Genomic DNA, 20044 nt, shown 5'->3' with positions numbered 1-20044 from the left:
TGTTCACTGTCGTTTGTATTCACCAGTAATGTGTATTGATAGTTATAAATGTAGATGTCTGATAGTTAAAATTGCCATTCGTTGATTCATATTCAAATACTGCACGTATATCGTTTAAGCTTCAATTAACCGAACACTCCAGTTTAACGAATTACTTCTATATGGATATGCGGAAAATTCATAATTTTGATCATGTAAATCTTCTATGAGTTCCGATCCTCACCTGTTATAGATTTTAATATAGACTAGCTGTAATAAACAAAATCCTTTCCTATTGTTTTAAAATTCATGAAAAAATATTTTTATTAAGACAAATTGATTCAGAGGTTCATACAAATGTTTGCAGCTATGCATTGGGGGAGAGCTGAGAAAAAGGAGAAAAACACGCGCCACTTATTAAAAATCTGACTATAGCTACCGTCATTTATCATTCTGAGATATTTTTACTTGGCATTGTCCCAAATAACTTAATAATGATCATTTCATCAAAACAATTAAAGAAGTTTTTTGATGTACTGAAAATTGACGGCAATCGGAAACACGTTCTAGTTGTTTTCAATGTCTTTTAAATAATGGTTACGAAAGCGGGGACTTTTTTTTACTTCCTTTTGATTTCCTTTTTTTTTCACTATATATGTTGATCATACCTCGTAACGCTTATTATGCTGGCATGCACTACTCCATTAGGCATACAACGTCTATACTGTTATAGGTGGAACTGAACAGGATTGGATTTTATAATGTTTCAAAAATGGTCAGATATGTTGTCTTCATGCTGCTGATTTGCATTAAATGTAAGTAGCTACAGTATGGTTGACTTTCTATTGCCATAAATGAGTTGCAAGGTAGATTTTTTAAGTTGCATTAAATTAAAATTACCGATAAATGCATGAATTGTCAAAATAATTTATTTGTTAAGAAAATTAATTCTTTTAACTCTTAAATCTAATGTGTTTTTGTTAATTTGCTTTTATAATACCAGTAATAACATCAGTAAATATTAATAGCGGCTATCACATTGTTCTGTATTATCATCATTATGTTGATTAGCTGTATTAAGTTGCTGAGCGGTTGCATTACTTAGAGGCGGTGCTTGTCCAGTTGTTTAAGTAGCCTATATCATTTTAAAATAAATTCAAGTCAGTCTGTAACATGCACCTTGTCTCGTGATATTGGCAATCATGCTCCGCCACATAATTCTCTATCTGAGTTGATTCAGGTAATGGAAATCAAGTAAATTTGAATTACCACCAAGTAAAGAAACTTTTGTAAAGTTAATTGACGTGATTTGAATTTCCGAATATTAGAATATGTCACCAATCGTCCCAGAACTGTATCATCTCGGTGTGAGGCTAATGCTCAACATTCAATTTGAAGTTTAATTTTGATACATTTTGTTTTTAAATAAATGCTTTCATTATATATAAGTAATTTGAGGGTGGGGGGGGGGGCATTTTTCTTCGCTTTCCTTTCTTTTTTTTTCTTTTTTATTAATTAAAATAAAACTCTTGTAAAATCACAGTTTTTCGTTTGGCTCACTCCGACATAATACCAGACCGACACGGAGGGTCACATATGTTACTACATAGTAAATCTACACGAGCTAACGTGCACATATTTGCAGGTCTGAAAACCTAACGCAATAATGCGGCTATGTGGTCTTGTTGCATGACACTCGCTTTGTGATCGGAAGGTCCTGGGTTCGCGCCTCGCTCGCCGCATGGTTGAGTCCTTGAAAAAGGCTCAATACTCACATTCTCTCACCGTACTCAAATGTAAAATGAGTGCCAGTACGTTAACGTTAGCAGGAAATGCCCATCAATGTTTTGTTTATTCATTTTAACAACGCCACTACCACATTATCTCATTCATCTGTGATGTTTCATTCATCCTGTTTTGTTGATAAAGGGGAAACCCGAAACGTCCATTTGATATGTAATTTGTAATTAAATTGAAGCTTAGATTCAATTTCACGTTGTTATTTATTACACATGAAGTAATATGCCTTTTGAGAAGCAGGCAGGCATGAAGGTTTGCATACGACGGAATCTTGTGTGGCACCGATTGGCTCTTGTTCAGCCAATTTTGTCATAATTTACATAAGCACGGTCCATGATATATTATGGGGTCTCATCAGGTAGTAATCAGCCAATTTCGTCATAATTTGCATAAGCACGGTCCATGATATATTATGGGGTCTCATCAGGAAGTAATCAGCCAATTTCGTCATAATTTGCATAAGCACGGTCCATGATATATTATGGGGTCTCATCAGGTAGTAATGTACGCAATTCTTGATTGATTTGATTTAGTGCAAAAGCTGGGTTTTCGTTAATGATATCGGTTAAACTTTGCTTCTTCATATCTTTAATTTTGTGTTGTCGTTTGCCTCCACGAGGTAATGTCATAATGTCATCATTATTTATCGTACGTTTTACGATTTTGCATGCGGTAATTTTTGTGTTCAGCGAACGAGCAAGCTCTTAATTATAACCATCACCTCCTTGAAGTGCATCATACAACCTTGTTTTGTCTTTAAGAGAAACATTAATGTAGTTATTCATTGTGTTGAATTTTTCGGTAGCAAGAATACGTGTTGAACAAATTAGGTTGATGGTAGATATCAAATATCAGGCCTTTATTTCAATTCTCAGAACATTCAATGCAAACAATTAATTATGGCAAGGAATCATGAACACCGTAACAATTACATCAAGTGTAATTAGGGGGACATCCAAATACTCGATTCATCAAAACAATTAAAGAAGTTGCTCGATGTAGATCTACTTAAAATTGGCGGCAATCGGAAACACTTTCTAGTTGTTTTCAATGTTTTGCTTGAGAACACTTGAAAATGCTATGCTTAATTAAAGTTTGCAATGAGTTGATATTTGAATGTGCTATTAACATCACAAATGTTTAACCCGTCACATTTGTGACGATTCAATATTTCAGATTTATTGTAAGGTACATTACATATGTTGACAAATCTTTGTTATAGCTGTGAAAATTTAATGTTGTTTTATGAGGCACGTCATTCTGGACAAACGTCTCATTGCTTTTGAGTTTAACATTTTTTCGTCTTGGGCGAGTAAGACATTTCGAGAAAACTCCTAAAATAGTCGGTAAGGAGAGAGTTAAATCGCTAATGGACATCCGAACGGTTTAACTTTGTCTTGACATTTGTTCTTCAATATAAAGTTTTATAAAATATGGAGCTGCTTATACCTACTTATTGATAAAAGCAGATTAACTTTAAGGATATATATGTATTGAATAATAGGCTGAAAATATAGATCCGTTTTGTATACGTCTTAAAACCCTGCCTAGTTCTTCCAGCCTATTACTAGTACATAATATAAAAGACAATTCTTAGTTTTAATTATCATCGCATTACTCATTCACATCATGAAATAGCATTAGCACTACGTCATATAATCATTATTATCAACATCAGCATCATAATCAACATTATCATGCCATACATTAAATTATATTTATATCACGCAGTTCCATAAATTCATTATGCGCATTATGCACTTTACAATGCATTGTTCTCCCCCCCCCCCCCCCCAGCGGCAGGCTATTATCATCATCATTACCATAATCATCATCAACAGCAACAACATCTTCATCATCATCATCATCATCATCATCATCATCATCATCATCATCATCTTAATGATTAAGTCAACAAGGACAACATCACAAATTTTGTTATCTGTGCATTCCATCAGGTTCAGCATAGTTAACGGAACAAACAATTGCCGTTTTCAAATATTCACAATCACCGCTGTCACCATTTTAGCGCCACCGCAACAACTTTTAAAGTTGTTGTTTTTTATACATATATACATTTTCGTCTAAAAGCAGGTGGATCTTCCAATTTACCTTGCCCTACAACGACTGGTTCTGCATTCTACGTGAACGGAAAGTGCTTCCGATTTGCACAAGGAGTTCGTTTTTATCGGGAAAATGCTCGGGTAGGTTTATGGCAACTAATCCTCTAAAGGGTTCTAGCATGTGTAACGTTAAAGTGTGACACGATTTTTTAAAAATAATCCATAAGAATCACAAGGCCCATGAAGCTGAATTGTCCCGGTTTCCGTGACTGACAATAGCAGTTGCTTGCTACCTTCTGGACAGGGCTCTAGTCAATCGCAAAATACCTTTTGCCAGATCTTACAGGCCCAGCTGGCCAATCATGCTGGGAAGACAGGCGGGGTGGGTGCGAGGTTAAACTGTATTCAATAATGGCGGGAACCAACTTGTAGCTCAAGTACTTTCCACCAAAAATTGAATATTCAAAATAGCCGCCATCAAAAATAGGATTTGCCAGTAATTTAGTTGTAATGTCTAGATTACAGTAATTGTAGTGTCGACCTTAAACAAAGTGAGAGTCGTCTTCTTTTCGTTTGTTAACATCCGATGACTTCCGCCATGCGCACGGCCATTTCCATTTTATTTGGAGAGTTTTTACCTTAGATATTTATTAATTTTCTATAAAATAATCCATGAAGTCTTTGCCATTTTTGACATCATAAGAGTTGCTATGATATAAATCTTTATCTCAATTATTATGGTTAACTACAAGCTTCTAAAAAACACACTATTTCCCTTATAAACGCTAAATTAGTTTAAAACTAGATTCAAAAAGTCCTGTGGAAAGATGGACGCGCCTCAAGAATTAGTCGAATCGTGGATTCCCAAGTGGCGATCCTCTGGGTTAAATTAAGGGAATTCTTGACGATTTAGCGCAAAGTTGTTTATGAATATTGCTTCTAATCGAAGCCAAATCTCTTTATGATTTTTGTAGTTTGTGGCGAATAATAGCTTAAATTAGTGCTTTAGTGCTTTGATTCTATTTAATATCTTTACTTTTGATTATATCCCTCTTCTTCAGTCTTACGTTAATCTAACTTTCATTTCAAAGACGTTGGCATTGATATTGAAGAGCGTTAGTCAAGGGTTCTTGTTCCTGAAATCGTATCCTTGACAGTTTTTAATTTGGATCTCGGCTGAATTTTTAATAGGTTTATCCGTGAAAAGAATTTGGTTAATGCAAAGTAAACGTCGTTTTGGTTAAATTCTGTGATTTTTGTGGAAACAAAAATCTAAAGAAGAGTGAAATAGATCAACATTGATTGTCCTCAATTTTTATTTTCAAATCTGAATACAATAATGTCAAATAGACTGATCAGGAGAATGAGAATCTCACACCCGTCAATCCTGGCACGCTAACAACCACACATGTCGCATGCGACATAGCTTTTAAAGTTTCTTGCTTTTTATTATTTATTGATTATGATGCTGTAGTACAGCGAATAGTAGATGTCATTCATTTCAGTTATTTGCCGTAGTAGCCTTCGAGCTTATAGCTTTATTTTATAGAGGATTGGGCAAAAAATATAAATAAACTACATTATTATTATTACTATTATTATTATTATTATTATTATTATTATTATTATTATTATTATTATTATTATTATTATTATTATTATTATTATATTATTATTATTATTATTATTATTATTATTTTATTATTATTATTATTATTATATTATTATTATTATTATTATTATTATCATTATTATTATTGTTATTATTATTATTATTATTATTATTATTATTATTATTATTATTATTATTTATTTATTATTTATTTATTTATTTATTTATTTATTTATTTATTTATTTATTTATTCATTTTTTTAAAAGTATTACTATTATGATTATTTTGCGTTTCGTTGACGATGACGATGTGTCTGTTGTTGTGTAGATAGTGTTGGTAGTGATGATGACTATAAGGATAATGATGATGTTGTAATGGTGGTTTCGATTGCTGTAGTTTTGATAACGATGTGGTAGCTGTGGTATCGTAATAATGGTGATGATATGATGGTTGTGGTTGTACTGTCTGTGAGGAGGATGATGATGTAAAGGTAGTGGTAGTTGCGATATGTTAGAGAGTAATCTTATGCAAAAGGTTATCCAAAACTTTTAGTGCAAAATGGTCAATTATGTATAAGCAAATGGGTTTAGTGAGTTCACGATGCAGGCAAATCAGTAAAACTGGATCTGTGAATGATACGTTTGGGACAGTTTTACGCCGTGGAATCACTATTCGCAGCAACTAGTTTTGTAATAGGTCTCTCCCTTCTTACTTTTGGAATTCCAAATGACTCCCAGACTGCAATATGACCTTGAGACAATTTTCATTTTTATTTTTATTCTTCTTTTCTCTACACTTATCTTTGTATATTAATGTTCTCGATCTCGAAAGGAAATATATAATGTTGAAAATCCGACATTCACACTCAAATATCCAATTTCTTTTGACAGATTTCGTGTTGTTGTTGTTGTTATTATTCTGCTTTGTTTTGGTTTTGAATTTTTGTAGTTGTTTTAGTTTCTTATTTTTGATTTTGTTTCTGTTTTCTCAAGTTCAAGTTACTGTATTTACATTTTTCTCAATATGTGTTGCTTCCTTTCCAGAAATTTTGCTTGGTTCAAGGTGAAACAGGAAGGCTTGCGGAACCTCGGACTCTGGATGAAGTGAAGTTTTTGTTAGCGAATCAAAAGGAGGATGTCTCACGTAAGAAGGATATATTATTCATTAATTATTTGATACATTTGAATTATTAGAATGTGTTAAATTTTAAAACCATGTGCAGTGCGATTTGATGATAATTACAACAAGAGCAACAATAAAAAAAAAGTGAGTGGAGCAGGCACTTATGTTGGTAACAACAAGAGATGAAGTGAGTAGAAAAGTGCCAGAAGACAATAGAGAATAAAAATTTTCGCGGCGGTGGTGGGGTTTGAACCTGCGACAACTCCGCCTGGCAGGTGAGAGCGTGGCTCTACCGTGTGAGCTATCCACGAATACAAAAAATATTCGTATCAAACTCAGGTCATTTCTAGAACTCTCTCTCACCCACTTCTGGAAATCGCGGGCTCGCTCGCCAACCAACCATCGCGAAGTTACTTGACTAGCAGTTAAGCTTAATAGCCAATATTCTCAACACAAACATATAACATAGAAACGATTGAGACATTGAGTATGCTCCGGTATATGGGGTGAATTTTTCATTCAGAAAAGTGAGTGGAGCAGGCACTTATGTTGGTAACAACAAGAGATGAAGTGAGTAGAAAAGTGCCAGAAGACAATAGAGAATACAAATTTTAGCGGCGGTGGTGGGGTTTGAACCTGTATTCGTGGATAGCTCACACGGTAGAGCCACGCTCTCACCTGCCAGGCGGAGTTGTCGTTCCAATAAGGTCGCAGGTTCAAACCCCACCACCGCCGCGAAAGTTTTTATTCTCTATTGTCTTCTGGCACTTTTCTACTCACTTCATCTCTTGTTGTTACCAACATAAGTGCCTGCTCCACTCACTTTTCTGAATGAAAAATTCACCCCATATACCGGAGCATACTCAATGTCTCAATCGTTTCTATGTTATATGTTTGTGTTGAGAATATTGGCTATTAAGCTTAACTGCTAGTCAAGTAACTTCGCGATGGTTGGTTGGCGAGCGAGCCCGCGATTTCCAGAAGTGGGTGGAGAGAGAGTTCTAGAAATGACCTGAGTTTGATACGAATATTTTTTGTATTCGTGGATAGCTCACACGGTAGAGCCACGCTCTCACCTGCCAGGCGGAGTTGTCGTACCAATAAGGTCGCAGGTTCAAACCCCACCACAGCCGCGAAAATTTTTATTCTCGATTGTCTTCTGGCACTTTTCTACTCACTTCATCTCTTGTTGTTAATAAAAAAAAACATCTACAAGAAAAACAACAAAAGTGAACACTCTACATTAATATTATAACCAAGATCAGGCAGGTATACCAGACGACTAGAAGATAATGGTTAACTTTACAAGACCTAAAAGTATAGCCAAAAAAAACAAGAAATAATTTGCTCCTTATTTCATAATCCCGAAATCACCCTATATGATAATTTTTGGTGATATGTTTAACACCCCGTGTAGTGTCCTAGATTCCTAAATTGAGAGGATGCAAGAAAAGCCCAACGCCAAGCCAGCGTGTCGTAATAGGCGACTAATGGTGTGTGATTCCCCCTTTTTGAGCCACCTAGTCCTCCAGGTTGGGGGTTATCGGGGGGTTTACATCCCTTCCGTAAAACAAAGACCATAGAGTTATGAAACACAGGAGGGGGCTCTCGGTTGTTCATCATCATCCATCGTGGCTTGTCAGCTGTCTCCACGAATCACGATCCTCTGCGGTGCGCATGAAATCTGTGTTGCTTTTTAAGTCACATTTGGCCATTCTTAGGTTATTTAGATAAGTCATTCATTGTCTTCCTCTAGCTCTCTTTCCTTCGATCATCCCAGATGTTACCAAATTTTCTATTCCGTCTCTTCTCCACACATGTCCCAGAAAGCGTAACTGCCTCTTTCTGATATCATCGATCAGTATTCTTCCCTTTCTCACCTTCTCCAACACTCCCTCGTTCGTACACCTGTCTGTCCATGATACCCTCAACATTCTTCTATACACCCACATCTCAAATGCCTCTAACCTCCTCGTACATTCTTTGTCAAACGTCCATGTTTCACAACCGTATAAAAGGGTACTTATAACATATGTTTCTACTACTTTCATTCTGGTCTTCAAGTTTAGGTTGTTGTTTGACACAACTGGTCGCATTTTATGGAACAGGTTTTTTGCTATTGCTATTCTTTGTTTTATATCCTCTATGTCACGTGCGTCATGGGTGATGATAGTGCCTAAATATTTAAATTTCTTTACTTGTTTGATGGTCTCTCCTTTGCTTGACAAGTGGAAGGTCGCGTTGTTGTCATTCTTGGAGACCACTATGCATTCGGTTTTCTTAATATTTAGTTTCAGGCCCATCTCTTCATTTTTGCACACCACTAAATCTAAAATTTTCTGCACGTGTTCTGGAGAGTAGGCCATCAGAGTACCATCGTCTGCGTATCTTATCCTATTCAAATTCTGCCCTCCAACGACGACGCCTTTCATATCTTCATTTTCTTTGAATATTATTTCACTATATATGTTTAAAAGGTCCGCTGATAAGACGCAACCTTGTCTTACTCCCTTCTCGATGTTAAAGAAGTCCGATGTTTCATTATCCAGCTTGTCACCTGCTGTTTGATTCCAATATAAGTTTTTCACAAGTCGAAGGTCTTTACTGTCTATACCGATCTTTTCTAAGATTTTGAATAGCGTATCGTGCTGTACTGAACCAAAAGCTTTGGAATAATCAATGAAGCATAGATAAAGTGATTTTTATTTTTCGATTGACCGTTGCAATAATGTTTTCAATGTAATGATTGCATTTACGTACTCTTTTCTTTAACAAAACCAAACTGATCGTCACATATCTCTGGAGAGATCTTGCGCCTCATTCTTTTCATAAGTATTCTTAACATAGTTTTTGTGGCCTGGCTCATTATGCTGATTGTTCTGTGTTGGTCACAGTCAATAGTACCTTGTTTTTTGGGTATCGTAATGATACCGATTGTCTTAAGACATTAGCACTTCACCATTTTCATATAAGACATTAAAGGCTTTTGTCAGAATGTCTATTCCCAGATCGTCGAGGGCGTCAATCAATTCTATTGAGAAGCTATCTTGGCCTACCGCTTTCCCCTTTTTCATCTCTTTGCAAGCAGCTTCTACTTCTTCTCTCATAATCTGGGGACCCGTGTTCATAGTAGAGATTTCTTTATCCAAGCTCGTCCCTCTTTTGTCATCCGCGTATAGATTTTTTATGTATACTGCCCAACGTTCCAAAATTTCGTTGTTGTCGATAAGTATATATTACCGTTTGCGTCTTTAACGCATTTTCTTGCCACGGCTGGGCGTTTTCCACTTAGATCTTGTTTTGACTGGTAGAATTGTTTGGTGTTAGATTGTTTTAGTCTTTCAATTCTGTGACATTCATGTTCAATATAATCTTCCTTTGCTCTCTTACACTCACGTTTTATAATCTTATAAGCTTCTTTATATTCATTGCTGTTGCGTTCTAGTGTTCGTATTTCATTCATCAGTTTCAAGATCTTGTCATCCATCCACTTATGTTTTGGTTCGTGTTTTTCACAGATGGAATAGTATCTCTTGCAGATTCTGTGATGCAGTTTGATACTTGATTCCAGTACTCATCTATGTTTATATCTGAGGTCAAGTTTTCACTTTTTTCTTTCACGTATTCTTTGTAATCATTTTTTATTTGATGGTTAATTCTCATTAGATCTAATTGCAGTTTTGGTTCCACTTTCTTTTTCTTTATTTGTTTAAGTTTTATTTTTAGCGTGGCCTTGACAGGTCTGTGGTCACTATTACAATTTGCACTTGGAATAGTTGTTGCGTTGCGTACGATATTTCTGAATCGATGTTGGACCAGAATAAAGTTTATCAGATTTCCACTTCTTTCTATCGTGGTTTTTAAACCATGTATTGACAATAGTAAGGTTTTCCAATCTGCACCAGTCGACAAGTCTTTCCCCTCTATCATTTTTGGTACCTAGTCAGTGGGGGCCAGCGATATTTTCAACTCTCTCGTTACCAACCTTTGCATTGAAATCACCAATTATTAAACGGTTGTTATGGAGTGCCAAATTGAAAGTGAGACCGCCGTGGAATTCAGAGCTAACCGCAATCGTTCTACGTGAGTAATCGTTTATTTCCTCCATGACACAGACGGAGATGAGAAGAGACATGCTGCATATACTTGAAGCAAGCGAAACCAGCTGGATACAATCCGGAAAGAACACCTCAAGTCTGGGGAGAAGATTCTATATGCAGGAGAGGGGATGGGATTCATACACACTGATTAGGGATAATTCTAAACAATTTGGCCCAGAAGTCACAGACAGGATTGGAACAACACGGAGAAAGGATCATCATGGCGTCCTTTACAACATGGAGTAAGAATGTTAGCATGTGCAGTACTATGCTCCAACTTATGACGCAAAAGATGAGGACAAAAATATATTTTATAGTCTTCTACAACAAGTCATTGATAAGTTGCCAAGGAAGGACATCAACATATTGATGGGAGATGCCTATGCTGTGTGGTCTAGTGGTATGACACTCGCTTTCGGATTGAAAGGTCCTGGGTTCGAGCCTCGCTCGGCGCATAGTTGAGTCGTTGGAGAAGGCTCTTTACTCACATTCTCTCATCGTACTCAGATGTAAAATTCTCTCCGAAAAAATGTAATATCGCCATGCCCCGTCCTAAATGTTAAATGTTGCTGTTGGACAGAGACCCCTTTTAAAGCGCTTTGAGCACGTTTAGTGGATATTGCGCTATATAAAAACCTCAATTTATTTTATAAAGTGGGACAGGATAAAGTAGGTTATGAAGGTTTTATGGGACATCATGGCATGGGAGAGATGAACGACAATGGTGAGAGGCTTGTAAATTTTGTGCATTCAACATTTTGGTGAAATGGGAGATCGGTGTTTCCACACAACAGGATACACAAGAAGCTTGGGACTCACCAGGTGGTGTGACAGAGAATCAGATCGATCATTTTGTATCTCTCAAAGATTCAGACGTTCATTAGAGAATGTGACCGTGCGGAGAGGGGCAGATGTTGGATCAGACCACCACCTGCTAGTGGCAAAGCTTAAGCTCCGACTCAGAAAGTATGGAACCAGATCGCACACCAAAAGAAAGTTCCAGATGAATCCAATTGGTGGGTAAAAGAATGAGGAGCTCAAACAGCAATTGAGTAAAAGATTCTAACCTCTAGCTGATCTCGAGGAGGACATAGACGTAGAGTCACATTGGACAAAGATCAAAGAAGTCTACATAACAACTTGTCACGAGGTATCGGGTGTAACGAAATCGGAACATGAATGGATAAGTCCAATCACCTTGGAGCTGAAAAGAGAAGAGCTAGGAAGGAACACGTAAACGCAAGTCGAACAAGGGCTTCAAGACTAGGTGCACAAAAGCAGTGTCTATCCAAAGCTATTGAATGCAAAAGATCTGTGAAGAAAGAAAAGGAAGCATCCATGAACGGACTTGCAGAGAAAGCAGAAGCAGCAGCGACTGGAGGACACATGAGGATCCTTTATCAAACTATCATTTCATTTGCTGGAAAATATGGGAAACCAGATGTACCAGTCAAAGATAAAGATTGGAAAATTATTTTTGGAAAAGAGGCTCAATTTAGGCGATGGAGGGAACATTTCAACTGCCTTCTGAACACATCATCCCATACAACCCGCCTGAAACTTTGCCATCAAGGAATGGGTTACCAGTTATCTGTGATCTACTATCGATAGCAGAGATTGTGGGTGCCATTAACAAGATGAAAAGGGAGGCAGCTGCTGGACCAGACCAGATTCCCCGGAGGTTCGAAAATTTGATGCTGAAAGAAATGCTGTGGCCCTTGACCCACTGTTTGAGAAAATCCGGAATAAAGGGATATTCCCAAAGGATTGGAAAAAAATGACATCTTGTCAAAGAAAAGAGACCTCAGTAATTGCAATAATTATAGAGGAATCACTCTTCTCTGTATCACAGGATAGGTTTTCAACCGTATTATTCTAGAGAGAATTAAGAATGCAACAGATGATAAAATGCGGGAGGAACAGGCAGGTTTTCGTAAAAAACTGTTCAACCACCCACCATATTGCCTCTCTGCGAGTCATAGTGGAATAGTCTATATAATAGAGCTCTCCTCTTATAGTAAATTTTCTGTAATACGAGAAAGCTTTCGACAGTTTTGACAGAGCAACATTGAAGAAAATTCGGTCACATTATGGAATCCCTGAGAAGTTTGTAAACCTCATCAAGGAAATGTATGAAAGAACAAGTAGCAGCGTTGTGCGGCTATCTGATCTAGTGGTATGACACTTGCTTTCGGATCGGAAGGTCCTGGATTCGAGCCTAGCTCGGCAAATAGTTGAGTCCTTGGAAACGGCTTTTTACTCACATTCTCTCATCATACTCAGTTGTAAAATGAGTAGCTGGTCGTTGACAGCATGTCTCTGTCAGAAATAATGTAATATCGCCTAACAGGCGGCATGTCTCGTTCTACATGATACGTGTTGCTGTTGGTCGGGTAAAGCGCTTAGAACACTTCTAGTGGCTATTGCGCTATATAAATGCCCTCTTTTTTACATGAAGATCAGCTTTGAATTTAAGACTGGCGTAAAGCAGGGAAGCTTTCTCTCACCATTCCTGTTCATCCTTGCCATGGATTGGCTAATAAAAGAAACCTCCAAAGAGCAAAGAAATGTCATACAGTGGATCCCAAGGACACCGTTTGATGATCTGGATTTTGCAGATTATCTGGCACTTCTGTCATACAACCAAGACCAGATGCATGCAAAAACCACAATTCTAAAGAGCCTCTCGGAATCCATTGGTTTGAGAATTCACCCTGCAAAGTTAAAGTTCTTATGGATAGGTACGCGTCAAAGTAAAAGATCTAGAACTGGAAGATATAAAGACTGTCTGCTATCTCGGGAGTATAGTAGACACAGATGGAGGCACGGAAGAAGAGGTGAAAGGCGGATTGGAAAGGCATTCATTCACAACTTGGAACAGAGTTTTGAGAACAAAAGATATCTCCCTTCGCCTAAAGCTGAGACTTTTCAACTCACACGTCATCAGTCCTACTGTATGGATGTGAAACTTGGAACGCATCGCAGGCATGTATAATTTTCGTAAACAGGTGCATGCGTAACCTACTCAGAATAAAATGGATGGACAGGATTAAGAACGAAGAAGTATAGAAAAGAAAAATTGAGCTTTTGACCTTTTTGATATAGCGCAATATCCACTACACGTGCTCAAAGCGTTTTACAAGGGGTCCCCGGCCAACAGCAACAGGTAACATTTAGAACGAGACACGAAGTCTTTTAAGCGATATTACTATTTTTTTCGGACAGAGACAACGCTATTAATGGTCAGTTACTCATTTTACACCTGAGTACGTTGAGATCAAGGGGAAGGCCACGGGGAACATGGAGAAGAGTTAAAGAACCCGATATACAGAGAAGTGATAAAGCATGGAACGAGATATGAAGAAGGTAGCTCGAGATAGAGAGGGATGTAAACTATTTGAAAAAGGTCAAAAACATGACACAAGGTGAAAAAGGCAATGATGATGATAATGCATGATTAACTTCCTTCTTCAAGGCAACAACGAGACAGAAAATAAGATGTGTCTCTCCCTTTCTTGCTTTATATTGATTGTAGGAATGTTCATTTTATAGGATTCCTTTTAAGTTCCCAATTCTGTAAGTTGGTTCATGGACAATAACAATACCTTGAAGATATGATTGTGGAGCTGTCCATACACTGACTATGCAAGTTTTACAAAATAAAAAGTGGCATTCAACAAATGAGAACTAGAAATAAATCGAATAATTAACTCATCATGCAGAAATCCCATACGATAAAAATTTCTGGAAAAGATGTTTTCAGCTTTTTCTTATATTCTACGCTGCTCGCGAGCTATACTGACAAAGGAAGCGAGTTCCAAATGGAAGATCCTGCTTTATAGAAAGATCTATCGCCGAAATTAGTAGGCCGTGTATTTGGCACTTTTAGTAGCTGGATCTCTGTTGACCTAAGCTGACGAATTGGGGATATCATAATAAACCTAGAATAATAGACCCGCATCTATCATAAGAGTGAGAGCTGGGTGCGCGCGTCATTTATAATTATCAATAATCTTTTCTTTCCAACCAGTCTGGATAGGAGCTCAAGGAATGGATGTGAAAAAATTTGACAGTGACTCAACTCCGATGGAATTCTTCAATGCAAAATATATCAATTATACTGGCTGGGAAGAAGACGGTTACGTCGTAGTCACGCGTGGCCAATTTCACAATAATCCACCTGATGATACCAGGCGCATAGCTGTATGTGAAAAAGGTATGTGAAATGGATTCAAACTACGTCACTACACTATGAATCCTTGGCATAATTTACATTTTTGTACTTAAAGTAATGACTGTTTGCTGGAGTAGTCGAGTAAAACTTGGGAGGGGGGCGGAGGGAGGGGGGCAGAGGGAGGGGGGGGGGTGCCAAAAGAGTCGCAGACTAATGTAATATGGTTAAGAGGGGGCAAACCAAACAAATCTAATCTACTTTTAAAAATACCAGAGCGAAGACAAGACTTTTTATCCTACCCTTTGTGTATTATGCACACAAAACCGATAGCGGCCTGTTATACATGTATCGTTTTAAATAGAAATCAAACTGCAAGGAAATCTGATTGAAGTTGTGTACAATGCGAGTCGCAGGACACGAATTAAAAACCAAAATGTCAATGGGGGATGGAAACTGCCATTGATTTGAATGTTAATTTTTTTAAATTTAAGTAGAAATAAAGCTCAGTTTTCTTACCCCACGGAATTTATAACTTGGTTCTATGCTTTACCAGTAAACGTTATGGAAATTTGTATTTGATGTAAACAATGTCAATAAAACATTTTAAATTGTGTGAGTTGAGGCAAATACCAAATGAGTATCAAACTATTTTTTTTTAATTCGTTGCCAAACCATTGCTAAAATGATATCTTAAATATTATGGCATTAGATTCAGGACATTATTCAACAACTTACCGATTATATTTTATCTCTTTAAATTTCATGTTTTCATTATGTTGATTTTTACCTAGCCACAAAAACACGAGAACTTTTATAAACTCCATAGATTACAATGAATTTACTCAGCTCCTTATAAATTATAATATATTACCGGATACGGTTCGAGAGCAGAGAAATTATTTGGAACTTGGAGTCGAAAACAAAATGCATCAATTCTGCTTTAAGTTGTAAAATTTAATTATTCGTTAGAGTGAATTACATAATCAGTCGGATGGTAAAAAGCTTTGAACTGAGATATTGCCAAGTTTAGTTAGAAGGTCAATTTTGATCAAAAATGAATTCTTGTCATAAATGATTAAATTAACCATTTTTTACATCTTCGAGAAATATCAAAGCCTAATTTCACTTCTAAATATTGTTTACAGCTAGTCAAGTTAAAAAAGTATGAAATTTGATAAAAGTTGCTGGATACCTTTCCCATACATCTGACCATAACCATGAAAAATCACCCGATTTACTTCAAATAAAGATTAAAATGCTTCGGGGAGCATAATCTTTGAGAAAATGAAACAATAAAACAATAATACTTTTTTTAAAATGCAAATCCAAAATTTTCACCTTCCGACTGATTATGCCATGTACTAACACATGTATACTTTAGTCTCTCATCCCCTACAGTGTGCAAAACCATTTTAGTCACAACCTCTAAATGAACTTGTAGGATATTGAGGTTTTATGTGAAAACGAGAGATTATCATAATTTATCAAATGGAATGTGCTTATATTTCTTGAATTGCAGTTTGACTGCGTTGTCCCCGGGAGGGAGTTGGAAGGATTTTTGTGTAATTAATAGGCTTGTTTTAACGTTGGCTTTTGTATGTAGGCCTATGATATGTTTTACAATATAGGCCTAAATCTTTTACCAAGTCAAGACAGCTAAAATCATGTACTGCGGTATAATTACTAAAATGTTGATTAAACCAAACGTAAGAAATACTTGATAGATGTTAGTTGAAATATCCTGCACGACATGAATGTAAATGCGCTTGAATATTCTTTACAAACATGTTAAAATACATTTAATCTATATGTTTACCGATAAGTACAGATCATGAATGAAATAAACCACTATTTATGAATAAATTTGTCAATGGAAAAATTTGCACACACCGTAAAGTATTCAAAAGATGTTTAAATGATAAATAGGTAGATACCGTGAGATACAGCGTACCTTGGATAGAGCGACTTTGGATCCAACGAAACCTTGGATTGAACAAAAACTATTAAAATCCCCCGTTCTCTTTTTTTAATCTCCTATGTAATACTACAAACGCCACCTCGCGTTAAAAAAAAAAGTTCAAAACCACCCACTTCGACTAACAAGTAATCAAAACTGCAAAGAGCACGGTGAGTGGAGATGCCCGGCATACGATACATCTTGCATTTATTACACATTGCCTTTGTCTAGTTGACCACTTTCACATTCTCATACAATGAATGACAATCATGGCGTAGGCTTAGGGTGGTGGTGGTGGGGGGGGGGGGGGGTTTGTGAGTGTATTACAAGCGTGGGGTGACTCAGTGATTGATGAACGAAAAACCATTGATGTAATTTATTTAGATTTTATGGAGGCTTTCAACTCTATTCCTCACAATATGTTTTTCTTTGACTGAATGTTTATGGTATAGTTGGAAATATTTTTTAATGGATCAGATCATATTTATCGAGTCGTAGTCACAGGGTTTTGGTACTAGATTGGGCTTCAGAATTTAGACCAATCATAATTGGGGTCCCTCAAGGTATAAGTGTACTTGGGCCATTATTATCTATAATTTACTTAAATGATCTCCCTGATTTAAAAAAAAATCTAATTGTGAGATGTTTGTAGACGATACCAAAGTCTATTCTTCTGCATAAAATAGGCAACTCTTACAGAATGATTTATATGCTTTATTTTTATGGTCTACAGATTATGAATTGAGTTTCAATGTTAAAGAATGTAAAGTCTTACAAGTCGGTAGAAAAAAAAATCATTCTTATGATTACTACGTGAACCCAGTTAGTACTGATTTAGTATCTGTCACCGTTGCGGAGGCAGAGATTGGTGTGATTTGATTTTGTTTAATTGAGAAAAAAATGTTGATGCTCATACCCATACTTGTATTAACATTAAAAACAGGATGGTTGGTATTCTTCGAAGAGTTTTTCTTATATCAATGTTTATTTAATCATATTAAGCCGTCTTAAGAACCATACTGTAACTGTATACAGAACCCCTTTTTCAAACATCATACAATTGTTTTAGAAAATGTCCGAAGACGGGTAACAAAGCATTTCGGCGAAACTGAAAATATGCCTTATGACGTAATGTTACTATACTTAGCCCTCCCATCTTTATTATTCAGAAGAAAGAGGGATGACCGCTATACACTAAACAAATTGACCTCAATACACTTTTTAAGTAAACAGGCGTAAAGTATATCAGCGTAAACAAAATTATAAAATATATCTTATATCCTTTCCGCAATTTTTTTTTATTATAAGGAGAGGGTAATACATGGAACATTTTAAAATCTAGAATCAAAGACCCCAAAAGTATAAATCACTTTAAAATGTCATTGACAGGGATCTCCATAATTAAAAATATGTATTTGATGAACAATTTTTTAATTGCTTTAATATATTTTGATTGCTCATGAGGTAAATGATGATCATAGTTACGATCATATCAGGGATATTTTTTTACTAAAACCTTTCCATTTTCACAGAATATTTAAAGGCATTTGATCTAAGAAACCCTTAGTATGATGTGGCCTGTAATGTTATCTTGATATGAAGACATTAATCCAAATACTGACCACGTCATGTTTACAATTAATTTTTAATCGGTCTGAATATCTTTTCATCAATTTGACAATAGCTGTGTCGGATGTGTTGTTCTTTTTTTTCTTCTTTCTTTCAATAGCATGTATTTCTCTTTTAGGTGTGCCAGAAACATATGTCATTCCATACGCCTTGGTGAGCAGCCTAAATTCAACGACACCCGTATACCTTGAAGTCTTGCCGAGTGAAATCACAAATCAAACCTTTGAAGTTGTGTTGGAGCAGGGAAATGGTAAAAAATTATTTTTGGACGTTGAGCACTCAGAAGAATAGAAAAAAACGTCTTCAGAAGCAGACAAGGCAATGATCTCAAATGTAAGAAGAATAGGTACCTTAATGATAACCACCACCCTCGCTACTACTACTACCACGGAGATACCACCACTACTACTAAAAATAAACTAGAGCTTTTATATAGGGCAATATCCACGAAATGTGCTCAAAGCGTTTTACAACGGGTCCCTGACCAACAGCGACACGTAACATGTAGCACGAGACATGGCGATACAATTTTTCCGAGAGAGACAACGCTGTTGACGGCCAGGTACTCATTTTACACCTGAGTACGGTGAGAGAATGTGAGTAAAGAGACGTCTCCAAGGACTCAATTATGCGCCGAGCGAGGCTCGAACTCAGGACCTTCCGATCCGAAAGCGAGTGTCATAGTAATACACTTAACTACTATTACTATTATTATTATTATTAATAATAATAATAATACTTCCGCAACAACAATAACTACTACTACTACTACTACTACTACTACTACTACTACTACTACTACTACTACTACTACTACTACTACTACTACTACCACCACCACCACCATCACCACTAGAATTAATTACATGTACTTACTTGCTCCCAGAGTCATGGGGTGCATTGGCAGCTACCAGGGACTTCCACTTCTGTTTGTCAGTTGCATGGACATAAATAGAATAAATAACTAAATTCCGTTAATCCATGGGAAAATTTGTCAGGAATCGCAAAGAGAGTTGGGGCGGAGTGACTTGCTCAAGATCACACAGCACGACTGATACTGATAGTCGAATTCGGTACCATTCGGGTACGACGCAAACACACCCTGAGCCACGCTGCCCAGGTTATTTCAGGTAAAGTCAGCCTCTTTCAGTTCTTTATCCATGGATCGTCTCCAGGTTTCTTCGTCTTTTGTCATCGGCAGTTCATAAGAGAATAACTATTGCTACTTCTACCACTACAGTTACTACAACTACTATTACTACTACTATTACCACTACAATACTACTACTACTACTACTACTACTACTACTACTACTACTACTACTACTACTACTACTACTACTACAACTACTACTACTACTACCACTACTACTACTACTACTACTACTACTACTACTACTACTACTACTACTACTACTACTACTACCACTACTACTACTACTACTATACTACTTCTAACACTACCACTACCGCTATTGTTACTATTACTACAACTCTACTACTACTACTACTACTACTACTACTACTAATAATAATAATAATAATAATAATAATAATAATAATAATAATACCACTACTACTACTACTACTACTACTACTACTACTAC

The 20044-nt window shown here is 36.5% G+C and overlaps 1 protein-coding gene across 1 annotated transcript; it reads left to right on the top strand.

The window, feature by feature from the left end:
* Nucleotides 1-672: 672 nt before the first annotated feature.
* LOC144973975 (uncharacterized) lies at nt 673-17687 on the top strand. The gene is made up of 5 exons (XM_078916864.1): nt 673-794; nt 3871-3983; nt 6499-6598; nt 14708-14893; nt 17542-17687. Exons 1-5 carry the CDS (start codon nt 752-754, stop codon nt 17685-17687), a joined length of 588 nt encoding a protein of 195 aa, XP_078772990.1. The 5' UTR covers nt 673-751.
* The last annotated feature ends 2357 nt before the right edge of the window (nt 17688-20044 follow it).

This window comes from Berghia stephanieae, chromosome 5 (assembly GCF_034508935.2).
Source record: "Berghia stephanieae isolate SIO BIC M18660-M18661 chromosome 5, UCSD_Bste_1.3, whole genome shotgun sequence".
NCBI classification, from domain to species: Eukaryota; Metazoa; Mollusca; class Gastropoda; order Nudibranchia; family Aeolidiidae; genus Berghia; species Berghia stephanieae.
The sequence above is the reverse complement of the archived record's forward strand: the minus strand, read 5'-3'. Positions and strand labels throughout refer to the sequence as shown.

Excerpts from the sequence above, each read along its gene's own strand:
- LOC144973975 (XM_078916864.1), top strand. The coding sequence starts at position 752 with ATGGTCAGATATGTTGTCTTCATGCTGCTGATTTGCATTAAAT. Across the intron at positions 3,984-6,498 it reads TTTATCGGGAAAATGCTCGG|AAATTTTGCTTGGTTCAAGG; the intron begins GTAGGTTTATGG and ends CTTCCTTTCCAG. Across the intron at positions 6,599-14,707 it reads TCAAAAGGAGGATGTCTCAC|TCTGGATAGGAGCTCAAGGA; the intron begins GTAAGAAGGATA and ends CTTTCCAACCAG.